The 22,903-nt window shown below is 41.2% G+C and overlaps 1 protein-coding gene across 1 annotated transcript in view; it reads right to left on the reverse strand.

Moving 5' to 3' along the window:
- Positions 1 to 22,903, reverse strand: part of EIF3D (eukaryotic translation initiation factor 3 subunit D) — a 1,307,751-nt gene that overhangs the window by 722,001 nt on the left and 562,847 nt on the right. Inside the window, 1 exon segment of the mRNA XM_044070941.1 lies at positions 18,351 to 18,466. Coding sequence (XP_043926876.1) covers positions 18,351 to 18,466 — 116 coding nt within the window.

A 22,903-nucleotide genomic window follows, 5' to 3' on the forward strand; every position in this document is an offset into this window, starting at 1 on the left:
GAGCAAAAATGTAAGACTTATCTGCAAGACTAATCTGTCCCTGTGAAACCTAAGGTAAGGAAGATCCAATGCATAAAGCCTGAATTTCTGAAATTCTTCTAGCAGAGTTTATGGTGACCTCAAAAATGTTCTAAGACAAATAATTCAATTCCAGGCTGAATGCAGGGCAAAAGTAAAGTCAACTTCTCCAACAAAAAGTTAAAAGTCCCATGTTCTAGGGGAGAAAAGTACCTTTACAAAAAACTTTACATACCTTTAATGGAAGGCAAAGAAAAACTTGAAACCCTTGGGGGGAAATCAGTTATAGCTGAAACTACACATTAATGGAACACTAAGGTCCCAGTAAAAAAAAAAGTGAGGGGGATATAATCCAGAAAAGCTGGAAGACGAGCTGAAAAGCCAAACCACAAAGTGAGCCCATCTGTTCTTGCATGTTTTCCTGGTACTGGTCTTCTATGAAGGGCAATGAATTTGGATGACCACAGATGGTTAAAGCTGTACTCCCTGCCATCAGAAGCAGTGAATAAGTCAAGAAATTAGTCAGAAGGAGTGAAGAACTGAGTAAGGCCTACCAGATGGATAGGACAGAAGGGTTCGGGAGGACCTCCACACTACAGGCTTCTCCAAAAGGTGAGGCTTTAACACAGCAATCACTTTAAACCACAACTGTACTATTAGAATGACTTTGGACTTGTTGACTTACTTTCTGGACAACACTGGAAATAACTGCAAAACAGGAAAGGCATAAAGGAGACCTGAGAACCAATTCTTATCTACAGCATCCCTGAGCCACAGCCTCAAAGGAGGTATAAGGCAAAAGTCATTGCATTTGGAACTGGTCAGTGATCCAAAACAAACGCGTTTTCTTTACCCAAGTGGAATAGATGGACAACCTTCCACACTACAGACAAGCTTGTAGCATCAGTCGATATGAACAGCTAAGCTTGTCTGCTACTGAAATGGTTTGCACAGAAATATGGGCTCTTGTTTGAGTCTCAGCTGGGGTGTCTTCTGTGTGAAGTTTGCACGTCTTCCCTGTGCTTCCTTCCACATTCCAAAGACATGCAGTAGGTGGATTGGAAACACTAAACTGGCTGTAAGTGCAAGTGTGCATGCAAGTGTTTGGTGTGTAAAAACAACTGTGTCAGGGAAAGCCACCAGAAGTTTAAAAAATGAGTGTTACCGTTGAAGCGACAACCCCACACCCATGTGTAAAAAAATGGGAAAAGGGGTTGTGGATGGACGGGTAAGAAAACAGTCAGTTTTCATTAGCCATTCTCATAGCCACATGGTCTTCTAACAGAGGGGATATGAATGCATTCAGTTTTGCTTCTTTGCACACCATACCACAGACATGCTGTCCATGGGAATGTCAATAACACCATGAAGGATTGTAAAGACAGGAATTCTGTACAAACATTTCAAATATTCTTGGTTAAATTCTTTCATTATGTCCTTCTAAGATTTGAGATTAAAACACTATATTGTATGTCAAATAGTTTGCCAGCCTGTTACAATTCATTTAAATATGCCATGGCTTATTACCTTGAAGTATTTGCACTAATTCGTTTTAAGAATATTAGCTAGTTTATTTTTCATTTGTACAAAGTGTGTATGGTGTTAGCAAGGTTTATCTTTGTGTATGTATACATTTCATTCTCAACGTTTTTGTCATTACTGTATGAATATTTACCACTGATGACTACTCTTTCATACTGTGCCTTCCCATATGAATGTTTTAAAAAACTGTTCTAATATATCTGTTAAAAAAAAAAAAAAAACACCATGAGACAGATCATTACAGAAAGCCTGAAGGGTGCAGCACTCCCATGATGTTTCGATTGGTTTCTAATTATGACTGGATACCTTGCATTATTCTCTTCTGAGAATGGTCCTAACCCCCCCACCTCCAGGTCTGCAGCATTTGTAGCAACTGGGAAGCTGAAAGGGCCTGCCCAGAGAAAGGCTGGGGGAGTGCAACCATGAGCTAGGTGAATGGATTTTGAGATCTTCATCTCATGCAACATGGGAACTGGAAATTCAACACCACTGACCATCCACTGCAACATTTTCCTGGGATATCTGGTGTAATGATTTACTGAGTATTTTCTTGTTTTTTTTATTATTATTAAATATATTTAAACCTATCTTTTGGGTGATATTTGTGAGACGCATCAAAGCTCTGAGTACTTGCATATTTGTTACCACTGTGCAGGGCAGTCCTAAATAGCTTTGCTCTTGGTCAGACTACCATTTGGATTAATAGTAATATTACACATTAGGACTGGATACCCTTTGTTAAGGGCCTTAAAGTAGCTAAGGGGTTCTGGTGGCAGTGATAACTACCTTACAGTCTGGGAAGAAGGGGGCATAGCTAGTAAACGTGTGTGTGTGAAACAAATTTCCAAGAGTGTGTGTGCCAGACACTTGAGCAGGGACATGAAGCACTGGTTGGACAATAAGCTTCGGGTGTTAAACTTAAAACACTCTAAAAGACAATTTTTAACAGTACTATAATTTAAGCAATCAGTATCAGACAATTTAATAATAGCAGTTACAGCTTTACCATGGAGTAAGAGGGTCAGGAACCGTACCAAGAGCCCTTGGTCAACATTACACTGTTTACATACCCTTTCAAACTTATGAAACTATTAAAATTATCCCCCTCTGTCAACTGTGGAAGACATTTACTGACCTTTGTTGCTTTTGAGGTTCAGTTACTCCCTTTCCCATTACCTCCATGACCATGGAAAAAAGTCAGCATCTCCTTCTCATGTTGCCTATGCCTCTCATTTTCCACAGCTTACAGACGTCGCAGTTTCTCATTCTCCTCAGCTTCCAGACGTCTCAGTTTCTCATTCTCCTCAGCCTCCATACGTCTCAGTCTCTCTGCTATTTCTATTTCCAAACTTTTGACCTCCAGTTCATGTCTGTAACTCGAGATGGATTTTTAAGTCCTATGCGGAAAGGCTGAACTCTCCATTTTCTAAGAGTTGTACATTCTCAAGGCCAGTCTGATTGTCCTCCTTGCTGCTATTCTGTGATACAGCTGTGCCCAAGGCTGCAATCATTTATGCTTCAGTCAGGTTGGCATGCACCAGTCCTTTAGCCTGGCACATCTCAGCCAACTGGCTCCTTGTCAGCTTTCCATACTCCTCTGCTGACATCCTTGTCTGCTCTCCCTGACTAACGAAGCTAACAAAAAATAAATAAAACAATTGTGATATAAACTCTGAATGTTCACTGTGTGGCTGACAGAGTACAAACACCTTCAGTGACCACTGTTTACAGGCTACTGCAAATATTCACACCACTGCAAACCAATTAATATGTAATGTGGATATCCCACCACCGCCACCAATTAGTATGCAACACCCCACCAATGGCCCAGTAATCAAGGACCCTCAGTCCTCACCACTGGCAAAGTATAATTGTGTACACTTACCATAAATATAGATGTTAGAGTGTATTCACTGTTGCAGTCATTACATTTGGGTAATCTGCTGGCAGGTTGCCCTCTGTCGGCCTGATTAGCAAAGTCTTGGGTCCTGTGTCGGTTGCTGTCCCTTCTTCCATGACATCAGGTCATCAGCGGCATAAAACATGCAACCGACGCCATTACATCAGTTTTTCTTGCCCCAGATGTCAGGGGCCCCCCAAATCGGGAGCAAAATAAAATTAAAAACACAAAAATATACCTCCAGCCAAAAGCAAATACACCAAAAAGGCTTTTAAGAATAGTAAAAGAAAGTAGAGGTATATCAAGAGAAAAACAGGGGGGCTGAAGGGAGGGTAACCAGGACTGCAACAGTGAATACACTCCAACATCTACATTTATGGTACGTGTACACAACTGTACAATGTTCTTCGTGTTTCACTGTTGCAATCATTACATTTGGGTAGATTCCCAAAGCTAAGGCTGGTAGGATGAATTTATACAGCATTAGGACCAGCTATAAGGCCCTGCAAAACAGCAGTGGCAAAGCCAGCTCTAGATTTAGAGAAAATTGCTAAGTGATATTGCTTGGTGAAAGTATAAACTGAACTCCAGGAAGCAGCTTCTAGAATATCCCTGGTAGGAACACCTCTGAGAAAGGCTGCAGACGTAGATGCAGCCCTGGTGGAATGAGATCTGATCCCCTGGGGGATAGGTTTCCATGGTGCTTATAGCAGAAATGAACGCAATGGCTTATCCATTTAGAAATGGTTTGTTTTGAAATAGCCTTCCCCTCTGCCCCTGCAGCAAATGCCACCAGCAGTTTTTCAGATTTTCTTCAAGATTTAGTCCTGTCCAAGTAGAATCTAATTTGTCTGTGCACATCCAATGAATGCAGAATCCGCTCCCCCTTGTTCTGTGGATTGGGAAAGAAAGTTGGCAATTGAATGGATTGATTAAGAGCCACACTGGATACCACCTTGGGCATGAAAGATGGACTGGTCCTGAGTGACATCCTGTCCGCATGAAAGATGATGAAAGGCTCCACTGTCATAAGGGCCTGTAATTCAGACATCCTTCTAGCTGAAGTGATTGCTAAAAAGGAAGTCTGTTTTCCAAGAAAGAAATTTTAAGTCTGCAGTAGCAGCTGGCTCGAAAGGAGGTAGAGTGAGTTTTTCCAATACAAAGTTAAGGTCTCAGGCAGGGGTTGGAGCTCTCCTGGGTGGTCTCAAGTTTTTGGCCCCTCTGAGGTACTGCTTGAGCAGAGGATGAGAGAAGAGGGGAGGTTCTGTGTTGTAATGAGCTGAAATGGCTGAGGTGTGGATTTTAATGGAGGAAAAAGACAGGCCCCTGTGAAGCATCTCAGTTAAGTACTGCAAAATCTGAGGTAAATTGGGCACTGCTTTGCTCATCCCTTTTGATTGATTCCAGGCACGGACTCTTCTCCATTTGTCAGCATAAGATTTTCTAGTACTAGCTCTTCTCGCCACCAAGATGACATCCATCACAGGTTTGCTGAGGGATGCTAAGGGTGAATTTAAGTGATTAGTCAAGCAGCAAGTTTCAATGTTGGGAGCTGAGGGTGCAGAATTTGTTTCTCCTGCTGAGACAGTAAGGAAGGTGTCGGAGGCAGGTGCCGTGGAGGAATCTGTGACACTGCACAGGAGTGGATAACCAGTGTTGGTGTGGCCAGTCTGGAGCAATCAAAATAATTTTTGGTTTGTCCTGTTTGACTTTTAGCAGAACTTTGGAGAGTAGAGGCAGAGGGGGAAAGGCGTAGACGGATAGGTTTTTTTTACAGCTGAAGGACAGAGCATCCACTTTCCAGGCTTTTTTGTGAGGAGTTCTTGTGCAAAATTTGTCCAACTGGTAGTTATGGAAGGAGGCAAATAGATCTATGTCTGGGCTCCCCCATTTGTTTGTCAACATGGTGAAAATCCATGGTTCCAGTTTCCATTCGTGTGGGTCCATGAGATTTCTGCTTAGTTCGTCTGCCAGAATATTCAGTTTTCCTGGCAGGAATTGAGCTTGTAGTTGCACTTGGTAGCTCAAGGCAGCGTTCCACAATGCCATAGCTGGTCTGCAGAGGGGTAGGAATGTGTACCCCCCCTGCTTGTTTATGTACCACATAATCGTGGTGTTCTCCATCTTTACCAGTAGTTGTTCTGGATGAATGTAGTCCTTGAAGGCTGTCAGAGCATTCTGTACAGCTAACATTTCTTTTTGATTGATATGTAGGTGCATTTGATTTGGGCTCCATTTGCCATGAATGCACTTCCCTGCCAGATGAGTCCCCCATGCACAGTCTGATGCATCTGTAATTAGGGTTTGGGCGGCAAGGGGTAGTGTGAATGGCAGTCCCTTGTTTTGGCGGCAGGCCTCTGTCCACCATAGGAACTCTAGGCGTAGGCAAGGTATGATAGGAATCATTGTTTCCAGGCTGTGACAATGTTGACTCCATAAACTTTTAAAGTATCACTAAAGTTTCCTCATATACAGTCTTGTATATGGAATGAAAAAAATGAAGGAGGCCATGAACCCCAAGCCTTGCAGTATTTGTCTTGCAGATAGCAGGGTTTTTGTGGCCACCTGTTTGAAGTAAGTTACTAAATGAATTTGCTTTTCTGGCGCGAGGGAAGCCATCTGGGCAGTTGTATTCAAGCTTGCACCCAGGAATATAATCTGTTGAGAGAGTACCAGTTGTGATTTCTTTTCGTTTATGGTGTACCCTAGACAAGTTAGAACCCTTTTTACAAACGCCAGATGTTTTAGTATGGCCTGGTTTTCTGCCTGAATTAGATAATCGTCCAGGTATGGATATATCTGAATATTTCTTTGCCTGCAAAATGCAATTACTGGAGCCAGGAACTTTGTGAATACCCTGGGCGCAGTAGACAAGCCAAAGGGCAGTGCAGAGAACTGATAATGCAAATAGCCTGCTTTGAAGCGTAGGTATCTTCTGCAAGATTCCCTGATTGGGATATGCAGGTAAGCTTCTTTCAAATCTAGAGTTGCCAGTCAGGCATCCTTGCCTAGCATATGAAGTAACTAATGAAGAGTCAGCATCTTGAATTTCGGAATGTCCAGAAAGGTGTTTAGATTTGACAGGTCCAGAATTGGACGCCATGATTTGTCTTTTCTGGGTACCAGGAAAAGTCTGGAATAGAAATCCTGTCCCTTTTCCTCTTCTGGTACCGGTTGAATAGCCCCCATGTTTAAGAGGGAAAGTACTTGTTTCCGAGGCCTCTGCCCACTGATTTGGGGGCAGGTCTGGCCACCCGTTTGGAGTTGGCAACGTGTGGAAATGAAATCTGTATCCCTGGGACACTATTTAAAACCCATTTGCCCTGGGTTATGAGTTGCCGGTTTTTTGCATGAAGAGCAATCTTTCCCCCCAAAAGGGGCGGCTGAAAGTTACGTGCTTGATAATTTTAAAAGAAAGTCATTGAGACTGTTTACCATAGCATGGTGTCTTGTTATTTCCAGATTTGGAAGTGGAAGCACCCCATTGCTTAGTTCTGAGAGTCCCTTGGGGCTGAAACCTGGTGCTTTTGGTGTGTCTGGGTTTGACTTGAGTGGATCTGGAAGGAGCTGGAAAGGACCAGTTCTTAGTAGGCCAGTGCCTACTAAATCTTGGATGTTGCACTTGTAAGAAATCTTTCACAGTTTGCATAGATTTAGCTTTATCTTCCACCTTTTTTAGAACTTCCTCAGCTTTATTGCCAAACAGGCGGTTCTGATTTAAAGGAACATCCAACAATATTGCTTTAACATGATCAGGCAGAGAGATTTCCTCCTTAAGCCAAGCATGCCTTCTAAGCACATACCCAGTAACAGCAGCCCTGCAAGAGGTCTCTAAAGAATCAAAACCACATTGCAAAGTATACGTTTCCCAACTTGTTCAGCTGAATGCAATAAATCCTGTAAATCTTTATTTTCCACACAGTCAGAAATCATCATTTTCTGTTTAAGCAGTCCCATGATATGCTGTTGATATTTTAGCATATGAAATTGACAGTTTAAAGCCCTGATTGCCAAGGTTGCAGAAGTATAAACCTTTTTACCCCATCTATCCAACGCCCTGGAATCTCTATCAGAAGGGGTAGGATTTTTAGCAGTAGAAGCCTTAATGCCCTTGGGCCCCTGAGAAATGGTTTCTGGGTCCGCAACAGGATTTTTGAAAAGGAACTTGTGGGAGTCAGGAACCCTGTAGTATCGGTCAGGTTTACCAGGAGCCGGAGGCAGGGAATCGGGGGTCATACTGGATTCCAAAAACACATCAACAATGTCTAGTACAGGAGGTATAGCCCCTAAGCCTCTTTTTGGATTCAGAAAATTCCTGACTTTCCCAGTGGAAATGCTCCTTTAAAGTATGTAAAGTTTCCCCAAAAGAAAAATCCTCAGGGGGGTGGGCAGAGGGAATGGAATCCTCTGCATCAGAATCCTCATAAGTAGGTATGGACAAATCCAGGTCATTAGAAGAGTCAGAAGAAAATGAGTCCTGATCAGAAGATTCATAGTCAAGCTCAGCCCTAGGCCTCTTTGAGGGGAGGGGGGGGGGGGTTGACTACCCTGATTAGAGTAATTAAATCTTCAGCCATTTTGATCATTTGTTTTTTAGGCATAGGGGCCTGAACATGTGGCCTGGGCGTCGGTGTTTCAGACAGATTGAGATTTAGGCCTTAGTATTGAAGGTGGAGTCGGTTTGATATGCAAGTCTGTAGGCGTGAATACACCCTCAGAAGCCGGTGCCTGCACAGCGGCTCCGGACCCATCCAAGGTAGAGACATCCACGGGTTCCATAAGTGAAGCATTTCGCGACACACCTGACTCCAAATGGGTCTCAGCAGAGGCCTGCAAATCAGAAGTAGCAGGTATCAGGGGCTGCAAAAGCACCTCACAGAGCAACAGCGAACTGGCGACTGGCTTGGGAGAAGCGTCATCAGCAGTTTTGGACCTCGACATCCTGTCTCTCTTTTTCTTTGCATTTTTCGGAATTCCAATAGTTGGATGGCTAACCGACGTCATTTCTGGATAATTAAAATGAGAACCAAAATATTTAGAGGCAAAAATGTACCGACAATGGATAGTGTGCTGATTAAATAAAGCACAAAACCGACAGCGAGGTACTTCGTGGTCAGGACCTAGGCAAGGAATACAGTACAAGTGAAAATCTTTATGAGGTATTTGCTTCCCACAAGTAATGCAATTATTAACTTTTACTGACATCGGTAAGGAGCAAGAAAAAGTTTCTCCAACGGGGTACTTAGCTTTAAGTTGAAGACTTCGGTTCTGAAACTTGAAAACAAAAATTTCAGGAGTCGGCCGACAGGCACTTGCGAACTGCTTCTGCTTCGGGCACTGCACGGTAAGAAAGACTGATGATGTAATGGCGTTGGATGCATGTTTTATACCCCTGACATTATGGAAAAAGGGACAGCAACCGACGCAGCACCCAAGACTTTGTTAATCAGGCCAACTGAGGGCAACCTGCCAGCAGATTACCCAAATGTAATGACTGCAACAGTGAAACACGAAGAACATCAGTAGGGGATGTAGACACTGGCAGGATGACAAGTACACACACAGTAAAGTGCAATTTCCCTTAAGAGCACACAGAGACCACAGTCAGTCTGGGGCTAGTATCTCCCTCTTTCTCCAGATCCCCAATAAGGTTCCCCACTGGCACAGCTATAGGGTTGAGTTCTCAGTTGAATGTCCAAACAAAGACCTTCAGCACCCTCTCTGTCCAACCAGTGCTTCATGTCCCTGCCCAAGTAGCTGACACACACACGCGCACACCTGGGAAAGGCTATACCCCCTTCTTCCCAGACTATAAGGTAGTTTTCACCGCCACCAGCCACTACTTATCAGCTACTTTAAGGCCCTTAGCAAGGGGTGTCCAATCTTAATGTGTAATGTTACTATTATTACAAATGATAGTTTGACCAAGAGCACGGCTATTAGGATTGGCCTGTACAGTGTCACCAAACAGACAAGTACTCTAAGAGCTTAAATAGCTCTAGACAGACCAGCCACAATTGAATGGTTTAAATAATAGATAGTAAAAGAACAAGACAAAACTAAATATGTATGTACAGTGCTATCAGAGTTCAAAATCACAGGAAATATTTAAAACAACATTGCAGAACAGTCTCAAATACAGAAAACATCCAAGCTATACTTCACTATATTCCTAACTGAATCAAACAGAAATTACTGTACCCTAGCTAACTTACAGAAAGGCAAATGCAGATGTGGTGAGTCAATGTTTCCAGCTGATGCTACCAGGTCAAAGACAAAATACCAAATGCCCAGTCTCCCTCTCAGAGGCTTCTTAAATTAATAACAAATATTACTGCTGTGGTGGCTGGCAGCATGACATCACTGTGTCATCTGACCTTAGTTCCCAAGCTAAACCCTCATTGTTAGAAACTACCAGCATGTATCATCTCCCTGTGAAAACACAAACAAGGACCCTTCTTAAATCTTTCCAGCTGACGGAAGGCATAAAACAATAAAACACATACATCACAATGCAGAAGGCTCCCTAGTATTAGATCCCTTGTCTCCTTACTGCACTGAAACCAACTTTTATGGTGCAGTTATAAAACAATTTAATTTCAACTATTTTCTTGAAGTTTTGCAAGTTAACTCTCTATGTTCTAGTTTCTACTGTTAAAACATATAAATTTACAAAGGTACAATAGTTTATATGCATGTCTGTTCTTTTCCAGTAGGGTACATTGTGGATACATCTTTAAGCTCAGTCCTGTAAAACCTTTTCACACACACTTCTGTACCAGCAGGTTGATATACACATACCATGCAGTTCTAATATATTGGTAACACAAGCATATGAATCAAGTTGACATTCACAAATGACACAACCATTTACAAAATTCCAGACAGCTGTGCTGGCAGTATCTCCCTCTGTCACATTTTTATATAAATCATTAATATTCACAAATGACATAGAATTATTTACAAAATTCCAGATAGCTAGGTTGACAATATTTCCTTTTGTGACACCTGGCAAGAGGTACAAGAAATTATATGGCTGCTATAAACCCTAGAGTCCTGAGGCAAAGGATGACTGGTGTGTGTGTGTGTGTGTGTGTGTGTTTATACATAATACACACATACACATGTATGTATACTTATACATGCACACACAGGTATGCAAAAATTGCATGCATGTGCACATGCATGCATGCATTTGCATATAAAAACAATTTAAATTAGTAGGCGGAAAGTCCTTATCTCAGTTTGATACTTAATTCTGGCACTCAGTCTCCTGCATGATACACATGAGCTGACAATTATTAGTTTCTAGTGACAAACTGGACTTGAAAATGACAAAGGCATCTCTACCTTTGAACTCTGGACAACAGCACGGGCTAAGGAAGGAGTTCAGCATTACACAGGTGACAGCTAGAAAACTTTTAGGAAGCCTGAGTGGAAGGTGGATGCCTGCCTGCAGCTTATTCCCATGGAGAAAGAATTATTATACTGCAGCAGCTGCCCTACAATGAAGACCCAGAAAAACAAGAAGATAGTGGCAATGGTCTAAAACAAACAGGAGATCCAAAATTGGATGACTACGTCAGTCACCAGTAGTGAATTGTGCACTGCATAATCTGCATAAGGAGTTGACCATACAGACTGTAAATACCACTGATGCAATCAGTCCCAAAAAAGCACATCAGGAATGCCAAAATCCATCTCTTTACTATTAGCTAGAAGCCTAGATTATTGGGTTCCTGGATACTCTTGTCAGATGGAAGAAAGCAGTGGTCCAGACAAGGATCATGTTCTATCTACACAGGACAGCACTGCAAAGGCAGCATGATGGCGTATGTAGGACTTCTCCAAATGACTAGCATTCCAATTGACTACAGCACAAAGAAATGGTTAGCATAATCTCTCAGAATGCCTGAGGAAAGGGCTACCAGCATCCAGTCCAGGAAATGAAGTACAATTAGGTTGTGCTAATGAACAGCATTCACTACTGCAGCTAATGCATTAATGAAGGAAGACAATGGGAACAAAGAAAAAAACCTAAAAGGCAAGTAAACCGTATTGAAAATGTTGCCCACTCACAGTAAAAGTGTAGTACTATGCAATGTAGCTCCAAAGTACTTGCGTACAAGCAGTCATCCATTATATCTCGACTCACTTTCAATAACCTGTGGGAGCAGTATTACAGACGGAACAATCCAAAACTTCATATAAAGGAGTTGAATGCTGAAATTGCTCTAATCCAGAATCAGGTAAAACCCTAATGAATTTCTGGAAACCAGGAGAAGTCTGAAGTAGAAGTCTTCACCCATTCATTTCAGAATATCCTCTATAATCCCAGTATCACGGCAAATCGAAATGCACAGTGTGCTAGGAACTAATCAAATATCAAATAGTATTCCACTGGCAGCATACTTTGGGACCAAACATATCTTAAATCACTGGCAGACACTACATGATCCACTGATGACCTCACAGACACAATGAGAAGAAGCAGAAAAAAATTAAAGCCCCCTGGCATTCATGGCACATTAAGTACAAACAGTAGCATGTGAGGCAGAAGAGAAACACTTGAGCACTTAAATAACCACAGGCATTATAAATGCACAATATAGATCTGAAAGAACATCATGGCTGACATTACCACTACTGAAGTCTAAGTTCAAAGCAGGATAAAATGTGGTCTCTCAAAATACAATTCAGCACCCACAGAAGGATGAGACCTTGCAGTCCATCTCATGTACATTTATATTTTGCCTGTGCTTAAGAGAAGGAATATTGCTTCCTTTTCCTGGACTTATAGTGACAAGACCACCAGGCAACATACAACAAAGCAAAACATTGAACAGTTTCATTCTATACAAGCTAAATTCTTTAAAAAAATTAAAAAAAAAATCCTACAACACATTGTCAGCAGCAGGAGTGTTGGTGTAGCAGGGTACCTAGAAAAATAAGTTACCAGAATTTTAATTAAAAAAAAAAATCACACACAAATGACCAATGGCAAAAATACAGTTGTGTACACTTACCATAAATGTAGATGTTTGAGTGTATTCACTGTTACAGTCATTAAATTTGGGTTATCTGCTTGGCAGTAGCCCTCAGTCGGCCTGATTAACAAAGTCTTGGGTCCTGCATCTGTTCCTGTCCCTTCTTTCATGATGTCAGGTCGTCAGGGTTATAAAACATGCAGTCGATGCCATTACATCAGTTTTTCTTGCCCCACATGTCAGGTGCCCACCTAATGGGAATCAATTAAATCTATAAATACAAGGATATACCTCCAACAGAAAAGCAAATACACCAAAAAGCTTTTAGAGCATAGTAAGTGAGAGTAGAGGTACAGCCAAAGGAAGAAAAGGACGTTGGAGGGGGGGTAAACAGGACTGCAACAGTGAATACACTAACATCTAAATTTATGGTAAGTGGACACAACTGTACTACTGCTGCAGTCATTACATTTGGGTAGATTCCCAAAGCTAAGAATGGGAGGAGGAATTTAAATAGAATTAGGACCAGCTATAAGGCCCTGCAAGACTGCAGTGGCAAAACCAGCTCTGGATTTAGAGAAAATTGGCAAATGGTAATGCTTGTTGAAAGTATGTACAGAACTCCAGGTAGCAGCTTCTTAAGATGTCCTTAGTAGAGACTCCCCTGAGAAAGGCTGTAGAGGTGAATGCAGCCCTGGTTGAATGGGGTCTGATGCCCTGTGGGATCAGCTTTCCATTGCTTATAGCAGAAATGAATGCAGTTGCCTATCCATTCTGAAATGGTTTGTTTTGAAATAGCTTTCCCCTCTGTCCTTGCAGCAAATGCCACCAGTAGTTTTTCAGATTTCCTTTGAGGTTTAGTCCTGTCCAAGTAGAATCTAAAATGTCTGTGCACATCTAAAGAGTGCAGTATCCATTCCCCTTTGTTCTGTGGGTTAGGAAAAAAAAGTAGGCAAATGAATGGACTGATTAAGAGCCACACTGGATAAAACCTTGGGCATGAAGGAGGGATTGGTTCTGAGGGACACCCTGTCCGCATGAAAGATGATGAAAGGTTCCGCTGCCATAAGGGCCTGTAATTTAGATACCCTTCTTGCAGAAGTGATTGCCAAAAGGAAAGCTGTTTTCCAGGAAAGAAATTTTAAATCTGCAGTAGCAGCTGTCTTGAAGGTAGAAACAGTGAGTTTCTGCAAGACAAAGTTAAGATCTCAGGCTGGAGTTGGAGCTCTCCTGGAACTGCTTGAGCAGTGGGTGGGAGAAGAGGGGGGGCTCTGTGCTATATGAGCTGAAATGGCTGAGGCATGAATTTTGATGGAGGAAAAAGACAAGCCCTTATTAAGTATCTCAGTTAAATATTGTAGAATCTGAGGTAAATTGGGCACTGCTGCGCTCATTCCTTGAGACTGATTCCAAGCACAAAACCTTTTCCATTTTGCAGCATAAGATTTTCTAGTACTAGGCCTCCTTGCTTTAAAATGATATCCATCACTGATTTACTGAGGATGGTAAAGGAGAGATTAGGCAATTAGCCAGGCTGCTAGGTTCAGGGTTTGCAGCTGAGTGTGCAGAATCATGTTCTCCTGCTGAGACAACAGGGAAGGAGTCTGAGGCAGGTGCCATGGAGCCAAGCAAGACACACTGCACAAGAGTGGGTACCAGTGTTGGCGAGGCCAGTCTGGTGCAATTACAATCATCCTTGGCTTGTCCTGTTTGATCTTTAGTAGTACCTTGGAGAGCAGAGGCAGAGAAGGAAAGGCATAAACTGATAGGTTTTTCCAGCTGAGGGATAGAGCATCCACTTTCCAAGCTTGTTTGTGGGGAATCCTTGTGCAAAATTTGTCTAGCTGATGGTTCTGGGGGAGGTAAACAGGGCTATATCTGGACTCCCCCATTTGCTTGTCAACATGTTGAAAATCATTGGTTCCAGTTTCCATTCGTGTGGGTCCATAAGGTTTCTGCTTAGTTCGTCTGCCAGTGTATGTAATTTTCCTGGCAGGAATTGAGCTTGTAGATTCACTTGGTAGCTCAAGGCTGTGTTCCACAATGCCATGGCTAGTCTGCAGAGGGGGGTAAGTATGTGTACCTCCCTGATTGTTTATGTACCACATGACAGTGGTGTTGCCTGTCTTTACCATTAGTTGTCCTGGAAGAATATGGTCCTTAAAGGCTGTCAGGGCATTCTGTACAGCTAACATTTCCTTTTGATTTATGTGCAGGTGCATTTGATTTGGGTTCCATTTACCCTGAATGCAATTCCCTGCCAGGTGAGCCCCCATGCATAGTCTGATGCATTTACGATTTGTTTGGCAGGGGGTAATGTGAATGGTAGTCCCCTGTTTTGGAGGCAGGCCTCTGCCTACCAAAGGTACTCTAGGCATAGGCAAGGTATGATAGGGAATCCTTGCTTCCAGATCCTGTGAATGTTGATACCATTGTAGTTTCCTCATATGCAGCCTTGCATATGGATTTAGAAGAATGCATGAGGCCATGAACCCAAAGGCTTGCAATATTTGCCTTGCAGATATAGCTGGGTTTTGTGGCCACTTGTTTGAAGTAAGTTGTCAAATGTATCTGTTTCTCTGGCGTAAGGAAAGCCATCTGGGAAGTTGTATTCAAGCTTGCTCCCAAGAATATAATTTGTTGACAGGGTACCAAGTGGGACTTCTTTTCATTTATGGTGAACCCCAGACAAGTCAGTACCCTTTGAACAAAGGCCAGATGATTGAAGAGAATGTCCTTGCTTTCTGCCTGAATTAGACAATCGTCCAGGTATGGGTATATTTGAATATTCTATGCCTGCAAAATGCAATGGTTGGAGCTAGGCATTTTGTGAATATCCTGGGCGCAGCAGATAAGCCAAAGGGCAGTGCAGAGAACTGGTAGTGCATGTAGCCGGCTTTGAAGCGTAGGTATCTTCTGCAAGACTCCCTGATAGGGATGTGCAGGTATGCTTCTTTTTAAGTCCAGCGTTCCCAACCATGCATCCTTGCCTAGTATAGGAAGTAGCTGGTGAAGAGTCAGCATTTTGAATTTTAGAATCACCAGAAAGGTGTTTAGAATGGAAAACTCCAGGATAGGATGCCATGTATTGCCTTTTCTGGGTACCAGGAAAAGTCTCCAATAGAAACCTTGCCCCTTTTCCTCTTCTAGTACCAACTGAATAGCCCCCATGTTTAAGACAGAGAGTACCTGATTTTGGGCCTCTGCCTACCCTCTTGGTGTTGGTAACATGTGGAAATGAAATCTGTATAATTGGGATACTATATTTAGAACCCATTTGTCCTTGGTAATGAGTTCCCAGTGTTTGGCCTGCAAACCAATCTTTCCACCTAAAGGAGCATTCAGTTGGGAAGTGCTTGGAAGTTTTAAAAGCAAGTCATTGAGACGGTTTTCCATAGGGAGGAGTCTTGCTGCTCCCAGGTTTGGGTGCGGAAACCCCCTACTGCCTAGTCTTGTGTGTCCCTTGGGACTGAAACCTGGGGTTTCTGCTGTGTCTGGGTTTGGCTTGAGAAGACCTGGAAAGGACCAATTTTTAGAGGGCCAGTGCCTACTAAATCTAGGAGGCTGAACTTGTAAGAAATCTTTAACAGTTTGCATAGATTTAGCTTTATCTTCCATCTTTTTAAGAACTTCCTCAGCCTTGTTGCCAAACAGGCAGTCCTGATTTAAAGGAGCATCCAACAATTTAAGCTTTAACATGATCTGGCAAAGACTGCTCCTTAAGCCAAGCATGCATTCTGAGCACAGACCCAGTAACAGCTGCCTTGCAAGAGGCCTCTAATGAATCAAATCCACATTAAAGTATGTTTTCCAACCTGTTCAGCAAAAAGCATTAAATCCTGTAATTCTTTATTTTCAGCACAGTTAGACATTAACATCATTTTCTGTTTACGCAATCCAATAACATGTTGTTGATATTTTAACATATGAAACTGGCAGTTTAAAGCCCTAATGGCCAAGGTTGCAGAAGTGTAAACATTCTTACCCCATCTATCCAGCGCCCTAGAGTCCCAATCGGAGGGGGTAGGATTTTTAGCAGTAAAAGCCTTAATGCCCTTGAGTCCCTGTGAAACAGTCTCTGGATCCGCAATAGGATTTTTAAAAAGGGACTTGTAAGAATCAGGAATCCTGTAATATCTGTCAGGTTTTCTGGGAGCAGGAGGCAAGGAATCAGGGGCCAAACTATATTCTGAAAAGGCATCATCAACAATGTCTAGTACAGGAGGTATAGCTAAAGGCCTATGCTGAGGCAGGAGAAAGAAATTCCTAAGCCTCTTTTTAGAATCAGAAAAATCCTAGCTTTCCCAGTGGAAATGCTCCCTTAGAGTATATGTAAGGTTTCACCAAAATAACATTTCTCTGGAGGGGAAGCAGAGGGAACAGAGTCCTCTGCATCAGAATCCTCATAAGTAGATAAGGGCAAATCCAGATCATCAGAAAAATCAGAATCCTGTTCATAAGATTCATAAACAACTTCAGCCCTAGGTCTCTTAGAAGGGGGAGGTTGGCTTCCCCTGATTAGAGTTATAAGATCTTCAGCCATTCTTATCATTTGTTTTTTAGGCATAGAGGCCTGAGCATGCAGCCTGGGGGTCGGTTTCTTAGGCATGGTTCGAGATTTTGGCCTAAATAAAGAAGGAGCCGTCGGTTTAATATGCAAGTCGGTAGGCCTGAATACAGACTCCGAAGCTGGTGCCTGGACAGCGGCTCCAGACCCATCCAAGGTAGAGGCATCCAATACAGGTTCCACAGTTGGAAGCATCTCGCGGCATACCGGACTCCGAATGGGTCTCAGTAGAGGTCTGCGAGTCAGAAGTAGCTGGTATCAGGAGAAGCGTCGTCGGCAGCTTTAGACCTCGGCGGCCTATCTCTGTCTTTATCCTTGCGTTTTTTTGGAATCCCAGTAGTCGTAAGGCTAACCATTGACATTTCTGGATAATTAAACTGAGAACGGAAATATTTAGAAGCGAAAATATACCGACGACAGATAGTGCGCTGTTTAAATAAAGCACAAAACTGACAGCAAGGCATGTTGTGGTCAGGGCCTAGGCAAGAAATACAGTATGAACGAAAATCTTTGTGAGGCATTTGCTTTCCACAAGTAATGCAATTATTAACTTTTACTGATATCGGAGAGGAGCAAGAAAAAGTTTCCCCAAGGGGGTGCTTAGCTTTAGTTGAAGACTTCGGTTCTGAAACTCGAAAACGAAAATTTCAGGAGTCGGCCGACCGGCACTTGCGAACTGCTTCTGCTTCGGGCACCGCACAGCAAGAAAGACTGATGTAATGGTGTTGGCTGCATGTTTTATACGCCTGATGACCTGACGTCAAGGAAGAAGGGACAGCAACTGACGCAGGACCCAAGACTTTGTTAATCAGGCCGACTGAGGGCTACTGCAAAGCAGATAATCCAGATGGAATGACTGCAACAGTGAAACACGAAGAACATCCAGGGAGCTCAAAAAACAAGAAAACGGAAGAGGGCCTGCTTATGTTTGTGCTTTAACTGCCAACATTGCTGATTGGAAACCCTGATAAATTTCTGCAAGGATAGTCCTCATACGTACCTCTGCCAGCATGAACAAAATAAAATAAAGAAATTTGCTTCAAAAGAAAGATCAAAGATCAGGTCACAAACTAGGTAAATATTGTATACAATCCTTTCAATTTCTGCAAATTGCTCTTTGCTCTTGCCTTAACCTCGCCACACCCTACATCACAAAGTACTCTTGACAGTCAAAAATCACAACCAGTGAGACAGACAACACTGAAATCTGCTTAAAAAGAATGAATCCCACACTACAATGACAATTCTGGATACTATGAAGAGAATGCAAACAGAATCAACACCAGCAATATCTCTACATGCCTAATGCAGCACAGATGGTTGCCATTGCACTCACATGTCTGTAGGATCTGAAACATCAGAGTATCTCATCTTCATCAAGCGGGGGAAATCCATTTCCTCTTTTACCTCCCAATCACTGCGTACTTCCACAGAAGAGTCACGAGGCTTTAGCTGGAAAACATCAATGCATTCACATACAGATGAAAAACAAAATAAATGAATGAAAAAAATGAATAGCAGCAGCTCACATTATGGTGCAGAACTGAACAGAGCAGAAAATAAAACACACTTTTTCCTCTTGTTTTTAACCTAACCGCCTCCACCTCTTCATTTCTGTAACATTGGATATGCAGACTGATCATATAACACAAAATCCAGCACAGGTAGGTCATCACTAAGGACAAAACCAGAAGGTCAACACAACTGCCTTAAATCTATGTGCTACATTTTTCAGTTCCAGAAAAGCCTATCCCAAGAATCCTACAGGTATGATTTATTTACCTTACACTACAATTATTTAACTTACCATATCTGGAATAGACCCTGCAAAATTAACAACTCTACTCAAGACAAACAGATGTACTGTAAAGATATGTTTTGGTTACCATTTTATTCACAAAAACATCAGAACTCAAATCACCAATTCAGCAGGTAAAGCCAGCAGAGCAAAACGAGTTCTGTGAGTCTACCTATCATCTCGCAGTAAAGATTCAAATAATGGGATCATTCCTGCAGTAAACACAATTTGAACAGGATTCAGCTGAAGGCAATTGTCACAATTCCCCCCTGCCTGATTTTTTTTAGCAGTCAGATGTCTCTAGGGGAATGGGGCTGCAATCTCATGCTGTGGGTAACAGCATGACTCTAGCCATAAACAGAAAGTATATTATGTACACTACTCCATTTTTTGGAAACAGAAAAGTGGTAAATGGAGCAATTAATGCCAACAAATGCTCCTGTGAAAAGCTGAAGCCCCAATCCTGAAAACTGACAAGTAATAAGACTATCCAGATAAATTCTTACAATACATATTTTTTTCATCAAAACACAAAACACTACACCATAAAAATGAACATTTCATAAGACAAAATGTACAAAACATCCATAAAAAAAGATCCACAGTACTTTGCACTAGCTCAGAGAGCATACCTGCATGAGTACCAGTGAAAGTTAGGATCCTTCTTAAATATTCTGTATGTCCATGTCACCTTTTAGTAACTTCTGCCAAGTCCTTGTCATCTTTGTCATTTATCATACCCATTTATACATAGAAACTTCCCTTAATATCAGAAATCTTGGAGATCTCATTTTCACCATTAACTTATTTAAATAAGCATTCCAAAGAACTGAAATAAGCTTCCTTATTTCCTGCTGCTCAATCCAATGCTGCATTCAGCCTAATTTTCCCATCCTCCATTGCCTTTTGTGCTTTTCTCAGCAACTTCTAAAGCTTCCAAACACAACCACATTCTGCCTTTTTTGGGGAATATTTCTTGCTGCCACCTCCTGGAAAATATCAAAATTTCTATTCATACATTCTTCAAGCACTCCATCCACCAAGTCTAATTCCTTAAACCTGTTCATCTCCACTACACATTCATATTTGAGAACACAAATCCTAGCATTGCCGTACTCACAAATAGGTTCATAGGTTCATACTAGGCTATCTGCCCGAGGGCATTTACAAGCCTAGCTCATAGTTTTGTGGCTTACGCCACAATAAATAAATTCCCAGCATATCTTAATGGATGCCTTCCACTGCATCCAAACTACACAATAGCAAGAGTTTTTAAATATTCTGATTCCTTCAATCATTTTTTTTATTAATTTTATCAAATGTTTATTTCACATCCAGAAAATCACACTAATCATATCAATCAGTTTTGGTACAATTCTGCCATTCTCTTACCAATATACACTTAAAACACTTTCCAGTTGTGATGTGGAATTGAAATTGATCTATACAATGCATAATCATTGCCCTCCTTTAGTAATACTACCACCCCTGCCTTCCTCCATGATATGCAAGCATTTCCTCCCTTTCAAATTAAACTGGGCCTTCCAAATTTTTAACAGCTTTTTTCTTCCCAACCTCCAGATTTCTAAAGAAATTTAATTTCTTCTGTAAGATTTCCCTGTTACTTGATTATACATCACAGCTTTCATTTCTCCTTTAAAAATCCTGACTGTTAATTGTTCACCATCCACTTTCCCAAGCTTGGGAATATCTAAACTATACAAAAATGTTTTCAGAGGTGCCTCCTGCTGATGATCTCAAAACGTCTGCTCTACACAGACGTTCATAAAACTGTCAAAGTATTTCCATCATCTCTTTGGGAATTACTACTTACCTCTTCTCATCATGCAGTTCCAAGTTATGTCATGGCTCCTCCCACTTTCTGTTGCTTAAAAATGGCATTTCTGAAACTAATGCATACTATCAAAATACTCAGTTTCCCTATAGCACTCTGCAACTGGTCCTCCTCTTGATCTATAAGACTTCTCCCCATCATTTAATTTAGCTTTTTTACTGCTTTTCTCCCACATCTCTTTCCTTTATTAAAATTATTTTTAAAATCTCTATTTTATCCTACATGCCAACTTAACTCCTCAGAAATGATTTCAGACTGCCAGAATAGGTCTCTAATTCTACCTGTTACCCGTTCCTTAAATCCCCTCTTTTTAATAGGTGGGGAAATGCCAATGCATCTCTAAATGTTTATTTCCCACTGTTTTTATCTGGGACTTTATATGGCATGGTCAGATAAAGTCACTGAATAGGTCTCAAAGCTTTCAACAAAATGTACTTGCCCATGTGATATATAGTTTCTGTCCAGCTAAGGCCAATTGTTGTATCACAGAGAATAAAATAAGTAAACTCAATCAGAACTTCTGATACTGAAATAACATCTTCCATGCCAAATATTAAAGTTTCCTTTCTAGAGCCCTCGGACATATCCTCACTGCAACACTTAAATTCCAGCACCACCTATAAATAAAATGCCTTGCTGGAAAATTACTTCTATCCAAATTCTAAGCTCCAAATGAAATCGTAGGGGGAAACACAAAGACAGACACATGTCAAGGTAAGCCTCTTTTCCCTGCCAATATCCCTTTACGGCTAAAAATCCTGCCTCATTTCTGGTTTTCCTCTATCACAACTGGACCTTCCTCCTATCAGTGTAAAAGCACCCATTTTCTTTTGTCCCAGATATTCTGCTGAATATCCACAATTAAATCATCTTATCTTTTCAAATAAATTGTATATTAAACTTCTATCCAAATGCAGCTACGGCAATATGGCAGTTTACACACATTATTTCTTAATACACTTCAGAACTCTTTCTGTATCTGCAAGACTATTTGTATTCCATGATAAAATTGCCAATGCAGCCATTCTGTTGCTTTAATGCTACAATTCAGTATAAAACACAACACTAAGTATACCATATTCTTCTTCCTGGCAGCAGCTTCTGCATACATACCCTGTAACACAGTTTATACAGCTGAAACTTCACACCATTGTTTGAGCTCATGTCCCATTTCTTTCCACACAGTGTAATGCACTACAACCCTCCTCTTTGCCCCTTAACACATTTTATAAACTTTACCCCTCCAAGTACAAGCTATTGCTCCAACATCGACAACTACTTGCACAGGTAATTCCTAGCCTAACACTAAGGTCACCTACCTTAAAGCACACATTACTGCATGCTTGCACCAAAATATAGTACTGCTTGATTCTGTGTAATCTGTACTCACCTCCCAAGTGCAGAAAACTGTGTATATTCAGTCAACTGTATGCTTAAAAAGTACTTTTCTGAAAAAAATTGATTTGAAAAAAAGGAATACAATTTTGTGACTTTGTACTTGGTTAAAGTTGTATGGGAAGATATTTAATTTTAACACTTTGCAATAAATTTATTCTTTCTTTTGTCTACCTTACATTTTCTCAAAACTAAATTTCACTGCCCTTTTACAGTTAAATGCTAACCCTCTAGCAGACCCAATGAACAGGTCGCTTAAAGACAGTGCAATAGGTTTCTCTTAAATGGGTGTTTATTTACAGAAAATACCCAGCTGGTGCCTAACTACAACATATCTTACATTATTCACTTTTATCATTCTTTAAATATGTTAAATTTCAATAAATTAAGATAAACACCACCCATGACAATCTACATTCTTTGGTCTATACTTTTAAGCTCAAACTTAATTCACACTTACGAAAAAAATTCAAATTCATACACACTCCTTCCTCAGCAACTACGGAATGCAATATTCTTTGACTATGCTATGCATCCCTGTTTTTTTTTTCTCATGCTGCAATGTAAATAAGTACTTTTTTTTTTAAGATTCTTTCTTGGCTTGCAGCTAACACTAAGAATAATTCATCCTACACACTAGTAATTACTATATTTTTGCTTTTAGAGAGGCACTTTCTTGCTTTACTGTTACTTATCAAGCACGCACCAAAAATAAAAATAAAAAAAAACTCCAGTGGTTGTAATAACTACACACAACAAACTATGCACCACTGCATTACATTTTACAACAACAATAAACACAGAATACATTTCAAAACTGAAAACCTATTTTAGTTCCTTA

The sequence above is a fragment of the Protopterus annectens genome, chromosome 1.part0 (assembly GCF_019279795.1).
Source record: "Protopterus annectens isolate FY-2018-M chromosome 1.part0, PAN1.0, whole genome shotgun sequence".
NCBI classification, from domain to species: Eukaryota; Metazoa; Chordata; order Ceratodontiformes; family Protopteridae; genus Protopterus; species Protopterus annectens.